The sequence below is a fragment of the Dromaius novaehollandiae genome, chromosome 6 (assembly GCF_036370855.1).
Source record: "Dromaius novaehollandiae isolate bDroNov1 chromosome 6, bDroNov1.hap1, whole genome shotgun sequence".
Lineage (NCBI taxonomy): Eukaryota > Metazoa > Chordata > Aves > Casuariiformes > Dromaiidae > Dromaius > Dromaius novaehollandiae.
This window is the reverse complement of record NC_088103.1, coordinates 30,550,510-30,564,826: the sequence shown is the minus strand read 5'-3', so window position 1 is coordinate 30,564,826 and position 14,317 is coordinate 30,550,510. Positions and strand designations below refer to the sequence as shown.

General features: G+C 35.4%; 1 protein-coding gene across 6 annotated transcripts in view; it reads right to left on the bottom strand.

Moving 5' to 3' along the window:
* Positions 1 to 14,317, bottom strand: part of CPEB3 (cytoplasmic polyadenylation element binding protein 3) — a 102,718-nt gene that overhangs the window by 38,033 nt on the left and 50,368 nt on the right. For 3 of the 6 annotated variants that reach the window (XM_026094130.2, XM_026094126.2, XM_026094129.2), the window contains exon 5: positions 3,149 to 3,172. The exons of the other annotated variants lie outside the window; for them this stretch is intronic. In XM_026094130.2, the coding sequence (XP_025949915.1) occupies positions 3,149 to 3,172 (24 nt within the window). The remainder of the gene's footprint in view (positions 1 to 3,148; positions 3,173 to 14,317) is intronic. 6 annotated transcript variants of the gene reach the window in all.

The window sequence follows — 14,317 nt, the reverse complement described above, 5'->3', positions numbered from 1 at the left end:
TAAGCACCCAAATAAAAACATGGCAAACGCCACAATCAAAAAAGGATTTTGAGATGCTGCTTGTCAAAGTCTAGAACAACTAGTTGTCAGAAATGGCAGTTTTATCACATAAAACATGAAAGACTATTCTTGATGAATTGCTCAGGAACACATGGGTACATCATGCACATATATGCACATACACATTTTAGTGTAAGAGCACATGCATGAGAGAAATAATTAGGGTAAGAATATCAAATCAGAAAACCCCTTGAAAAGTAGGTGATTTGAAATATCCATAAGAGAAGGACATTGTTAAGAAGCTAAATAATCTCTTCTAATTTATTTTCCCCACAAACTTACCTTCAAATTATGGGTTAATAAAAAAGTTATTAGCCATTAATACAAGTTGACATATCAAAAAGAAAAAAAAGTATACATGCTAACAAAAACAAGATACCACCTCTTATGCAAGATGCTTGCCAGTCTGCAAGCATTATACTCCTCTTAAGTAAATACAAGAGATGATCTAAAACTTTATAATTAAAGTATACACGTATTTAAAATAATAAAATGCCTGGAGAAAAGGGAATACAGAATGATTGTTCACTGTCTCTCCCAATAAGAAGAAACTAAAATACATCAAATGCGATCAGTACATGACAAGGCTCAAAAGTATAAAAAACACACAAATCAGACTGTGGAACCCCCTGCCACAGGCTTTTTAGGATGCTAAGAAGTTTACATGGGTTCAGAAAATGGAATGAGCATGAACAGAAGAAAAACGCATTCTGGAGCAATAAATCTTGAGACACCAACTCAAAAAATCCCCAGAGACAAATCTCTGGGGAGTATTATAGGAAGGCATTACTAAATGCCCTCTTTTTATATGCCACCTCCCTTCCCCTGGCATGTACATGTTGTCAGCGTAGGAGAAAAAATATTGGGCTGCTTTTCCATGGCTGTGCTTATACGTCTGTACCTGATAAACTGGTTGAAAACATTAAAAACAAGATACTGAAAAGAGCATGATTCAGCAGCTCTAAGCAGCAAATCTACAAAGAAAAGGCTCACCTCTTTACTCAAAGAAAACAGGATCAAGTAGAGAGCAGATAGGTTATTGCAAACCACAAGAAACTTCTGACAAAGCCTCTTCTCACTGAAGATGCTTAGTCACAATGATAAAATCAAACACTAACTCATATTCTCAACTATAATAAACACTAAAATGAGTCCCTGCCCAGATCTGCCTCCAGGTACTCTGGGTATTATCACAACGCAAATGGTAAAAACAATAATTAAGAGGGAAACAAGAGACCATTTGACAAACAAATCTTTTTAAACAGACTATGGTAGAATTTCACACCTAAGGTAAGAACGCGCAAAACAATATTATAAAATTCAAGGTAATGAAAAAAGCATGAACACCACAAATATTATATGAGTAGGGCAAGTCACAAAATCCCTAACATAGATGACAACACACAAAAAAGAAAACAAAATCTATTTGTTACTGTAGAAAAGACAATTTTACACAGAAAAAATTATTATGGAGCGAAACATGCTTTTTGGCAGAGTAAAAAAATACTGAAAGTCCAACACATTCAGAACTTGCTTGCCCTGTTTTGTCATCACTACAATCTGCATGAGATGCTCATTTTACAGCCTACCTTGTATCCATCACAATTACTGCTACATTACTGTATTGCACTTCTACAAGTAAACATGAGTTGCAAGAAGTTAATCATGTCCAACTGATTTCCAAATTCTCCCCCACTTTGGTGTCATTTGATCAAGCTGGAAATGTTTGCCACAATCTATAAATGAAATTAATCGGTGTTCCCATTCATGGAGAGGATACAATATTTTATACTCTACAGTGTTTCCCATTTGTTTCAGTATCACGGAAGCACTAAAGAAGTAGAAGCATTAGGATGCTTTCAACATCTGTAACAACAGCCTGTTCTCTGAAAAGATGGGCAGGGGAGGAGGGCCACAAAAAACTTCATTTTAAAAATACTAGAAGGTGGGTTTTTTAAATTATTTTTGCTATTGAGGAAACACTACAAATATTTAGTTTTGAACAGAAATAGTTCAAATTCTATATTAAAAACTGTATCAGTACAGCCTGTACAGCCTACTACTCCTCAATCCATATATATGTGCAAACTACAAGCTACTTCTAGGCTATCAACTTGCTTGAATGGCTGATTTTGTCTCCAAGCTTCCTCACAAATTTGATGCAAGCTCTAGACTGTAACAAGGCAAAAAAGTCCTTCAAAGTGATACAAAACATATGCTTAGCTGTCACAAAAAATACATTTTTCATTTGTTTCTTTCATAAATGAAAAAGAAGATACAATGAATTTAATGCCAAAGTACCCAAGCGGATAGTACTGCCCAATACTAAGTATTAAAAGCTGCAATGCTCACTGTTATTTTCTCAGTAAAAACTGTGTAAGCTGCAACATAGTACCTAAAAGTGAGATAAATTAGTAGCTTTTTTAGTGGTCATTAAGCTTGTTATTGCCATGTCCACTAATCTCTCAAAACAAACTTACATGCAGCACTGTACTACATTTGTAAAATATTTTCAATCTGTTTTTATTTTTTAAGGGTTGCCTAAATGATGGAATACAGTTAAAATGTGCTCAGTCAAATGTTATGTCTTTTTCCTTTTGATTATCAATATTCAGTGCTGAGGACAATTATTATTATTGGTATTCACAATGTCCCAAAGGCAATCCAATGTAATAGCTGAGTGTAATATTCAGTGAAAGAAAAGATGTTTCATCTAAGAAAAAAATATTTTTGAAGTGTTCAATGAACTAGTTAAACATCACACTTACAAAAAAAAAGTCTGAAAACAATCCTTTTCAGAACACTACACATTTAAACTCATAAATATGTATAATGAAAAAGAATCTTTACACATTCACTCATCTGTCAATTCACTAGCAATAGTAAAACATTTGAAGTTACCTGTTCAAAATCATCATTGTTTTAAGCTGCTATTAAATGGAGATATTTTGCAAATAAAGAATATCAGATTGATTTATAAGAAGCAATTGATCAACCAAATAATGTTAAAATTGGTAACATCATAAGAAAACTAAATATTTATTTCTCCCACTATTCAGCAAATAAAACATTTAGTAAATACTTTTACCTCTTCTCCGCCCATAGCTCCTGGCTGCATGTAAACACAGAAGAAAATTGTCGGTATAGCTGTCATTAGATTTAGCTCCAAAAGCAAAGAAAATGTAGCTTCTACTTCTTCTCTTTCTCCCTCCCACCATAAAGAAAGAAAATACATTTTCAAAAGTTCAAGATGAATTTCAAACAACCCAAGACAAGAGAAAAAGTTTGAAGATGACACAGCCAGGGGGGGGAAAAAAAAGAACATACCTGCTGTGCAAGTTTTCTATATATCAAAGTAATTAAAAAAAAATAAATCAGGCACATGAGACTTATAATAGTATAAAAGAATTTAGGATTATGGTTTTAATAGACAGTAAACACCATCATCCTAATTAAAATAATTCATTTCTCATTTTATCAATCAGCTTGTGGATAACATATTTTCCAATTATTTTTCAAGTTAAATAACTAGCCATCTGTAAACGCTAAAATCCTATCAAAATCATAAACTCAATATCCAGTATGTTCAGACTAATAAAAACAGATTGACAATTTTTTTTAATAACTATCAGGATTAATATACCATTTCAATATGACATTCATCAATGGCAAAATCCACAATGTTGTACAAGTGCAGAAGTAAGCCACAGAGTAACAAAATATTTGATGATGTAAACAGAAATGCAAAAAGCAGCACTTTGTATTCTGAAGTTTTAGAATACAAGAAAATAATCTGGAAAATAGCATATTTATACTACACAGGGACCTCAATATTACAAAAAATATCTGTGGCCTTCCCAGGTAATCAAATGCCTGGCTAAGAGTCATGCTGAGTTTTTCAACAGAAAGCAAGCCCAGAGAGTAACTAATAGAGCCTGGTTTTGCTCCTTCTCTCCCCACTGCAATACCATTTGTGTTCCTGCCCTCTCCCAAACCCATCTCTTCTTTCCACACCCAGCCCAATGCCTTCAGGACCTGCCGAGGTCAACAGGTCTTCCTTGGGATTCCTGCAGCTCCCCCTATAATCCCTCAACCCACTTCATCCAGTTCCTTCTCCCCCTTCTACACACCAAGTGCCCCCTACCGTACAACCTTCCATCCTTCCCGTATCTCTAGTTTCCCCCTTCAACCACATGTCCTGAGATGCCTCACTATACCCTTGGGTTTTGCCTGCCTACCTCTGTCGGGCCTGCAATTGCACAGCAGCTCAGCTGTGGCTTAGAGCTGCCCATCTGCTGACCGGCGCCCTGGCTGTCACCACTGAGCGGCCAGGAGGGCCACCTCGAGCAAGGCTGGGGCTCCCTCCCCACATGCACTAGTAACCTCTCTTCTACCCACATAATTTCATCCACCAGACCTGAAGAAATACAGTCTCAAACACCACATACTATGTCTTTTTTTTTTTCCTCCTGTCAGTGGGGCCACAACAGAGCAACTACATAAGTGTTGCATTAGAAAGATTAAAAAAAGATTCTTAAGGCCTATAATAAAGAACTGCTTTAAAGTTTTTGTTTAAATGAGGACACTGGAAGGAGTTTACCTGTGTGAACAACCATTTAGCCACAGTGAGGAAGTCTGTAAGCTCTGAAACAGATTCTGCTGCTTGCACAAGTGATACGGAGAATTAATACGAGAGTTGGCTTTGCAGCAAGAATAAAATGAATATTCCTCCTTTCCAGTTATTGCTAAAGCTGTATTTCGTTAGTTATTATGATGGCAAAGAATCACTGTTAGACCTCAGGTAGCAAGTCGTCTTCCTGAATGCCCATACACCAAAATATAAGTATGCGTCAAGGTATAAGTATTATACCTTTCAAGAGCTATGTATTTGAGAGAGGTTTCTGAAACGGAATGCTATCAATCTACAAATTAGAAGTATTATTTCAGTATAATATGAAAAAGAGTTCTGTATTTCTATTAAGAAAAGAAAGCGTCATATGTTTAATGGAAGCATTTAGGCTCTGAACAAAATTAGACTACATGACGGTAGAAATTTACCAAAGACTTCTGTAAATTTTAGAATAACCCATCACTTTTACGTTATACATGCACTCACACACTTAATCTTTATGTCTAGAAAACTTTTTAACTGAAGGTATATTTACAACCATCTGTAAATTCTAGGGGAAAAATACTGGAATCCACTTTAACAGGAAGACAGCATAGTCAGCTTTTGCTTATTTAAAAACATTATGTCACATTTAAACACTAAACTCAGTTTTATCCTGTGATTACATTAAAATATTACTTTTTCTAAAAAGCTAAAAGATATGCAACAAGGCAATTTGGGAATGTCAACATGCACTTTCTTCTGTCACTTACATAGAATGCACAACAAATTAATCAAGGACACCCATCTAGTTTGTAACTCAAAGTTCAAGGCACAACAAACATAATAGAAGAAATAGTTCATCAGATAAATTTCATACCACCTCCAGTTTGAGAAAATATTTTAGAAAATAAACAACTTAGAAATTATTCTTGAATGAAGACAGCTGGGAACCAAGAAACTGATTGCACTATTAACAAATAGTGAGATTACAAGTGTTTTATATCTAAATAGTTGCTTTCCCACAGGCAATTCAAACAAGACAAAAGAAAAAAAGATTGGGAGCTCCCAAAATTGTACCCACCCCTGATGACAGCCACTACTTTTGGTGCCAAACAGGAACCCCTGTTTGCACAGAAAACCATCTCCTGAATGGTTTCAAAATTCAACACACACAAGTGATTCCTTCCCAGGTACCTTAGGGAACATTATAGCGTTCATGAAAACGTAGCTACTTTAAGAACCAATGAATGTATTTACCAAGAATTTCACATTTAAACTGATAGTTGCAAGCAGACACCTATCAGTTGTGCAACTCTGAACCTCACTGAATGATCATGACTGTGTTAATATTTCTCCATCCCTCTGCAGTTTTCTTCAACTCCAACAGGTAGAATAAAGCTACATAACCACCGTGTTCTAAATTGCATGCACACAAATAGAAAGGTGCAATACATCATTTTTTATCTTCTGGTAATCCTGGAATTCTCAAAAGTCTGCAACTAAGATTACCCATTGTTTCAATAAAACAAAATATACTAAACTGAAATGCTGCAATGTTAACTGCATCTCAAGGAAAGCTATATGAAACTGATGAAAAAGTAGTAGTTTAAAAGCTTGAATTTGGCAAAGTCATATCTGGCAGTCAAGGGAGGGAGGGGATCTATCTTTGGCATAAAAAAGCATTTGCAAGATTTTATGAAGTTTATGAATTTTACCTCCAAAGAGTTTTGAGATAATGCGGTTTATGAGATGGGCATAGCAGCACAACACAGGACATACACTGAAGTACACATCTACACAAGATAGCCCTCAAGCATTCAGAAGGAAAGAGTGACCTAACAAACCCTGGCCCCTGGTCCTGGAAAGTCAGAGGACGAGCACATCCACATGTGACGATGTTGGCAAGAAAAAAGAAATTATGTAGATGAGAGAAGTTACTCTGTTGTTTAAAGTTACTCTTGCTCAGTGTACATATATCCTGAAAACCAAGAACAACCCAGTCAAGCAGCAGTGCATTTCACATCATGTATTAACCAGAAAACCAGCTTTTTTCTAACTCACTACCAAGACTGGGAACAAGTTTGATTATTTCCATATTGCTTAAGTTGGAGGGTTCCAACACAGAAGGGGACATCAGTGTGATGGAAGCAAAACATGCAAATAAATGCCAGAACTACACAAACGATTTCCCAGAATTATTAATAGCAAGGCAGGTTTTCTGCAATTTATTTGAAAGAGATAAAACCAAGCAAATAGCTATAGAAAAGAAAGGACTTCAACTAAAACATTCTCATAGACTAGGCATTACCTAGTATATGTATATGTGCCTACTGTATGTACATATGTACCCAGAATACGTAGACACGAACCATATAGCTCAGCTAGAACACCTGTAAGAACTCATAGGAAATGTCTTACTGGGTAAGCCCAAGGGTCCATCCAGACAAATATTCTGTCTTCAAGAGTGGCACTAGAAAGAACATGTCAGACTGGCCACTGTCAGTGGTATCTTCCTCTCTATTCCCTTAGCATCCAGAGGGATTGGATTAAAGATGTTAGGAGGCACACTCCTGCTTACTTCTAATATCTGCCCACAAGGCCTTTCGCTCATGATCTGTCTAGTGCCTTTTTGAACCTGCTGGTATCATCCTTCCACAAGTTGCTGTGGCAGCAAGTCCCAAAAGTAAACTACAGAAGCACTCTCTTTTGTGGGTTTTAAATGGATCTACTAGAAGTTTCACCAAACATGTCTCAGTTCTGGTGCTGCGGGCTGTGGTGAACAGCAGTTCTACTTTTCCCTCACCCACCACCTTCATGATTTTGTAAGGCTCCATCGCATCCACCCTCAGTGTTCTCCTCCTCAGACTGAAGTGTCTCAACTTCTTTAATCTCCTAGTATACAGCTTGTGGCACACATTTTTCACAATAGATTTCAGTCATAAGGCAATAGAAAATAAAAATTAGTGGCACTTGGCAAAAATAAATAGCAGTGATGACTACATGAATATTCAACCTAGAATTGTGCGTCACCTGACATGGCTCAATTAAACGCTGTCACAGTACATCAGTACAAGAAGGCATAATAATATTTTACAGCTCAATATCCCTATGAACCAAGCCTTTTAAGTTAAGAAGCACTTGTAAAACATAAAACACCTTACTAGATCTTCTGGAGACAACAGATGTTAGTCATGTGAAGCAAGGAGTATCCATTCTGTTTTTGTCAATTCTAGTTAAGAGTTTAATTTTTATGGATTAGAAACTGTGGGGAAGAGCTTTCCTGGGAAAACAGCTAGCTACACATGGGAGAAAGTTGGTAAAACAATTAACAAGTTTCACTGAAACACAAGCACATTCTTAAAACAATTTTTAATGAAGCCAATCACATGGAGCTGGTATTTATTTAACATGTTAAAATCATTATCGTTAAGAAAATTATCTCTGTAGAAACTTGAGTACTTGTCACCTATGTCAAACAGATCAAAAGCTTTCAGCAGCTTCATTATGGTCATATTAATAACTTATGACAGAGAACCTTCTGGAGAAGGTTTTTCAAATGCATCAGACCTTATTAAAAATCTGATCTTAAATCTGTAGACAAGCCAATGTACTTCTAGTGTGTTCATACAGGAGATAATATTGCCATATTAATTTTGTTGACCTGTCTTTTAATCAGATTCTAACAGCAATATAAAACCCACAAGCTCTGCAAGCTGCTCTTTACAGAATTCAGCAGAGACATGGACAGGATTAATTTTTTTTAATTTGTGCTAGAACCTGAACAGTGCATGATGGTCTTTACTGGAGAAACTGAGTCAATTAAAAAAAGAAAACATATTTATTATAATACTACTAGAGCATGTTGAACTGTGAAAATAATTTTGACTGGTTAGGTACAGCCTTTAAAAATTTGGTTTATTTTAGACAAACTAAAATGTCTAAGTCATAAGACTTTATATGCTAAAGCAGATAGTGAATTGTAAGTTAATCATCTGTTCTATAAGTTAAACCTTCTGTTTTCACAGAGACTTCTTTTCTGATTTTTTTTTCATTTCTTTATTATAATACGGGACTGGATCTGCACCTTGTACATGATTAAATAGATGGTTAACATTTCAACGGAATTATAAATTCGTGAATCCAAAAACTGCTAGCTCAAAAGAACTAGATCTAAGCTATTTCCATAACAAAGCTAAAAGTGAACCTGATCAGGTAAATTCAAATGCAGACATAAGGAACATCATTTATTTACATTGTTCCATTTCATAGAAGACTTAATAGAAAGTATTTTGAGAATGTTAAAAACAATTTTTCTTCACTGTTGATACTAAGCCTTATCTTGTTCATGCAATGATATGTCCACAATATCAAAAATACACATTTCCCCAAAATCTTAGAGACACTTCTTAAATATTAATAAAATAGCATTATCTCTATGAAAAAAAAAAGTCAACATTTCAAGATTGAAATTTGGGGCTAGAAGGGTTAAAGAAAAGCTTATTTGACAAGACTGGGAACCTCCTTGATTTATAGACTGCTGGTATCTTATTTCTAACTTGGAAAACTCATTTGACTTGAAGCAGTCAGCAGTTCAGAACAATACTTGCTTTAGGACAGTATGAGTTATGCAATAACATTCTAAATTTGGAAAGGAAAATATGTCAGGCTTTTTGTTTTGAATAGTTAGTCTCTGAAGTTCTTCAGAGATCTGGAAGTTTACGAATGAAATACAATTCCGGGGAAAAATGAATTAATGAACTCAGAGAAGGTGATAGAACCAAGTGTAATTACACAACGTATCTTTGCTATAACAATATCTCTGTAACACATGACTTGAACTCAGTGAAGAGCTCTTTTTGTTAAACTAACAGTAAAGAGCAAATGAACAGAACGATCTAGGAATTCTGCCTTTATACCGTTAAAATATTCAGACCATGAACAAGTATTTGTATTTAACAAGAAACCCAGATGCTAGAAGTACATGCAACATAGCCAGAATTTCTGTCATCTGCTTCAAAGACTGCATTTGGGTTATCATAAATTTCAGAGATTACATATATGAATATTGTATCTTTGTAAAGTACTAGACTTCTCTTAAACTTGAATATGAAAAATTGAATATGGTCAAGATTGTTTAATGAACTGTCAAAACATGAGAAAAACACTGAGAGATAGGTAAGGAAAGTTCTATTTAAAAAGTGGATGCGCATGACAGGCGGTAGCCAAAGTTGAAATGGCTTGGGTAACTTATTTGGTTGCAAAGTAATAAAATTATATGTTCATAAACAGTTTAGAATCAATTCAACATTTCTTACCAACTAAAATAGCAGTCAAGGTTGACAAGAACAGTTCGCGTACAAAAATCAGGCAGATGCTTAATAAAAACAGCATAAATGTACTGCAAATAAAATATTGTTCTTTGGCTAACAATTTCTGAATTTTAACTAGAGAAGAAACAAGCTGATAAAGGAATGTAGCATGATAAAACCGAGCAGGTCAAATGTGTAAACATGTGGAAAAATAAGAACTATATTTGGAGGAATAAAGAATAAACATTGTTCAGTATATTAACTTCTGTGTTTTTTGCATCAGTGTGTTTGTACTGAGCTCTATGTGCACAGAAACCTATTTGCCTCCAAAAAAGGTTTCCTATATATTCTTCTGTCATTTGTAGAGCATCCTCTCCACTTTGTGCATGATAGTATTTTAAATTATTTTTACTTCAGCATGCTTCAGTGCTGGAGATTTGGGGGGCTACTTTTAGTGATGAACAATGCAACAGAACAATTTGTTTAAGAAAATATTGCTCTTTCTTTCCCTTTTTGTACGGCTAGAGAAGCTGCCCCAGGGAATAACTTCACAAAGGACAAGACTTCTGTCCTCCACCTTTTAAAAGAGGTTTTTGAAAGAAAGAATTAATTTGGAGATTGGGATGAATTTTTGTGCGGTTCAAAAGATGGTTCTCAATCTCCACTGACAGATAGGCTGGATGTGCAGATGAGTGTTGGGATAATTTGGTGATATCAGCCTCAACAGCCCCTTCTGGTTCACTTCTTTCCAATGCTGGCAGTGCAAGCGTTCCAACAATCTCCCTGCCAGTATATATTGGCATGCCACCAGTTATACAAGCTGAATCCCATTACTGGTAAAAACACAATCTACTTGCAAGCTGTATGCAGTTTAAGGCCCACACAGTGGACCTCAAACACTCCATCAACACATGTGAACTGCAAAACATCTCTTTATTCTGACATTTGATACTCAAAACTATTTTGTCTTCCAACAGTTTAGGCCTTTATTCCTCCAGCACGTTTAGTGGTCTAGATCTGTGTGGGAGGGAAGGCTTATCTATTTTCATTTCTTTGTTTTAGTTTTAAAAGTAGATTAACGATAAAGCTCACGCTCTTAACAGCCAGGTTGACAGGAACTTCCTTCATATTGCTTCCAATCTACTGAATCTAATCCTTGACTGCAAGTCCCCCCACTTCTAGCATCATGCATAAAGGTTATGGAAAAGCTTGGCAAGTCCTGATCATAAATGCTGCAGAAACAAATGGGACTCACTCACAATAGAGAGGTTCACACACAAAAAAAGGAATGCACATTGCTGAGGCTGTGAAGCAGGAAGAGCAGTGGAAAAACAAATAAGGTAGTAAAGAGCTAGAAAGTGGGATTAAAAGGAAGAAAAGTTAAGAAATCTTCCTCTCCTAGAAAAAGCAGTTTTAGCAGTCACTAATAAGAGATATTGCTCTCAGTAACAGCCAAATCAGACCTCAGAAAATGCAGATGCTATTATAAGAACTTGATGGGGAGAAAGAAGAGAAAATGATGTCTAATTGCTGACCCCCATATTTTTCTTTTCTTTTTAATGTTTTATTAAACATATATAGAAGGGACTGAGATATCAACTAGCCCATTTTACCCTCCCAAGGCAGGATCAGTGCTAACTCTATCACTCCTAACAAGGGTTTGTATAGCCAGCTCTGAAAACCCTAACAAGGCTGTGTATAAAGTGACAGTTCACACACTGTGGGACTCTCATGAACCCCTTTGCTATTCCACCATTCCTCCAATGAAAAACTCTGATCTCTTCACAGTTAAACTAGGTCTGGCTTTGCAAATCTTATTAGATTTCTCAGCATCTTTTATTCCTTTCTAATATTCCCTACGTGAAAATGAATCAGCAACAGATTAGTAACCTGACTTGATAACTGAGCTAAAGACCTCAGTGAATTTCAATAAGAAGGTACCAATCTCCTTGGGCAGAAATCAAGTACCAAGTCCAGTCAATAATTTCACAGAGATGGAGGGCTAAACGCATTCCAGATAGACTTCATCCAAAACTTTACAACAAATTCAGGCATGAACTTTTGGACCTCTACTCAGTAAAACCTTTACTAGCTTAAATTCTACTCAGGAGAAAGAAAAAAAAAAAAACAGAGAGAAAACTATTAGAGGTGATAAATGCCTCCAGCAATTTAGCTGAACATTTACTCAGAATATTATCACTACAAAAAACATGCTTTTGTCAACTAGTACACCGCCAATAAAAAATTTTGCAAGACAAAAATAATTCAATAAACTTTCTATTAAGAACTGCTCATTTCAAGGTATGTCAATGACGTTGGCAAAAGATTTAAACACAAGATCATATTTCAGAAACTTTGTTATATCCAAACATTATATGTTTGAAAACAATACATCAGAAGATATGAAGAGCCAAGTACAACAGATCTCAAGGAGACAAAGCAATTTTAAAAGCCACAGAAGTAAGGAAATACAAAATTAAATTGTTTGCCTGACACTACATTTTCCGTTACAGCATGAACACTTCCCTGCATAACTATTATTTATATTAACAAAAACAAAATCTCTACACAAACATCTAAAATGTGCCCCAAAATATTACCTTAATATATTTCTCAATCTATTTTATTCAGAACAAACAATTAAATGACACTTCTATGAAAAAAGCAAAGACAGTCAGATGGAGAGCAAACAGTATCAGGCCTCGCAGATGATACATTTTCAGATGAGATAAGAATTAGCAGCGGTAGCAGATGGAACATTTGAAGCCCAACAGCAATGCAAAGTCACTGCATATAGGAACTTTAGGAAAAACATTCTAGCAGTTCACAAGTTTTGTTTTGTTTTTTTAATCTACTTTTAGTGTAAACTCATTTTTACTATGAGACCCCAGCAACACAGTCCTGTGCTTCCTTGGGGAAGATTACACACACACTAGTTTATTCCCCTTCTCCCTTTTCACCTCTTATACCACCCTCCCACTAAAGTTTGCTGTTGGCTTTCTGGGGTTCGCAAGAAGCACTGGAGAGAGCCCACCAACTGGCATACAGCTGATTATGTGTTCATGCTGATCACTTAGTCATAATGTATGTAATTAAAAGAGCGTGTATTAACTCGAAAGAAAACCCAGTGTCCCATGACAAAAGCAATAGCTACAGAAATGTTTGTTTGCAAATGGGAGCAAATGCTAGGAAGGGAAAGGGACAGAGGAAACCATAGAGTTCATTTAGGCAAAGCAAATTAAATTATTTTCCATTTTAATTAGTACTGTAAATATTAACTAAAAGTGCCCCACTCAATACTTGGTTTCTTCAAGTTCGTAACAAATCTACGCAAATAAAAAAATCAATAATGCTATTTATGCCACATTTCTGCTAGAAATTACAGTATCGCATTCATCTAATAAGCTGCTGTATCTAAAAGTTCTCTTTATAAAAAATTCTTGTATCTCAAGATCAATGATATATTAATTGAAATAGTGTTTTTAATCAAGTAGTGACATTATTTGTTAACTTTTCTTTTATGAGAGAGTAGAATTGTTCTAAAGATTAAAACTAGTTATCTACTATTAAACACAGACTTCTTGTGTAAATAGTAATCAAGGACAAAGTAGTGCATGTATATTTACAAAAATGAAATCAGATTTGGTATGAACAAGTTCTTCAAGAGTTAATATATTCAAAAACATTAGCTTTTTGTCTCAGTGCTTCCAATCTGAATATTCTGATCTTGCTTTTGTTTATAAACTCTTCAGGATTAGGCTCAGGTCTCCCTGAATATTTTCTGCAGCACATTCCTCAACCAAAGCCTAATTCTCGTTTCAAACTTTAAGCACCATTACTCTATAAACATGCTTATACACATATATGTGTGTGTTTATGTGTATATACACACAAGCACGACACTATTAACAACAAAAATTGCATTCATAATAATCTACACATTTACAAGTACTCTTCTCTATCCCACGGATTTTATTATTTCAAGAACTCAGTATTTTGAGATAATGATGACTTATAGCTTCATATAGTGATGAACAAAATGGTGGTAGTACACTCTGCACTAAGCCCTGTCTACTAAGCATTCAAGATTTTAAGGTCAGTTAAACAGTAAGTAATGCCCACCCTCAATCAGAGCAACCCCAACAATTCTAGCCATCATGGTCAGTTAGAAAAATCCCTTGTTTCAAAAGGCTGTAATCAATAAATAAGAATAACAGCTACAGCACAGTTGGAAGTGCTGCCATGAAGGATAAGAAGGAGTTAAAGAGATGAAGACCACCTAAAAAAACCTCCCCTCTTGCCCAACTTGTTGAGTAAAGTTTTGTATTGCTGTATG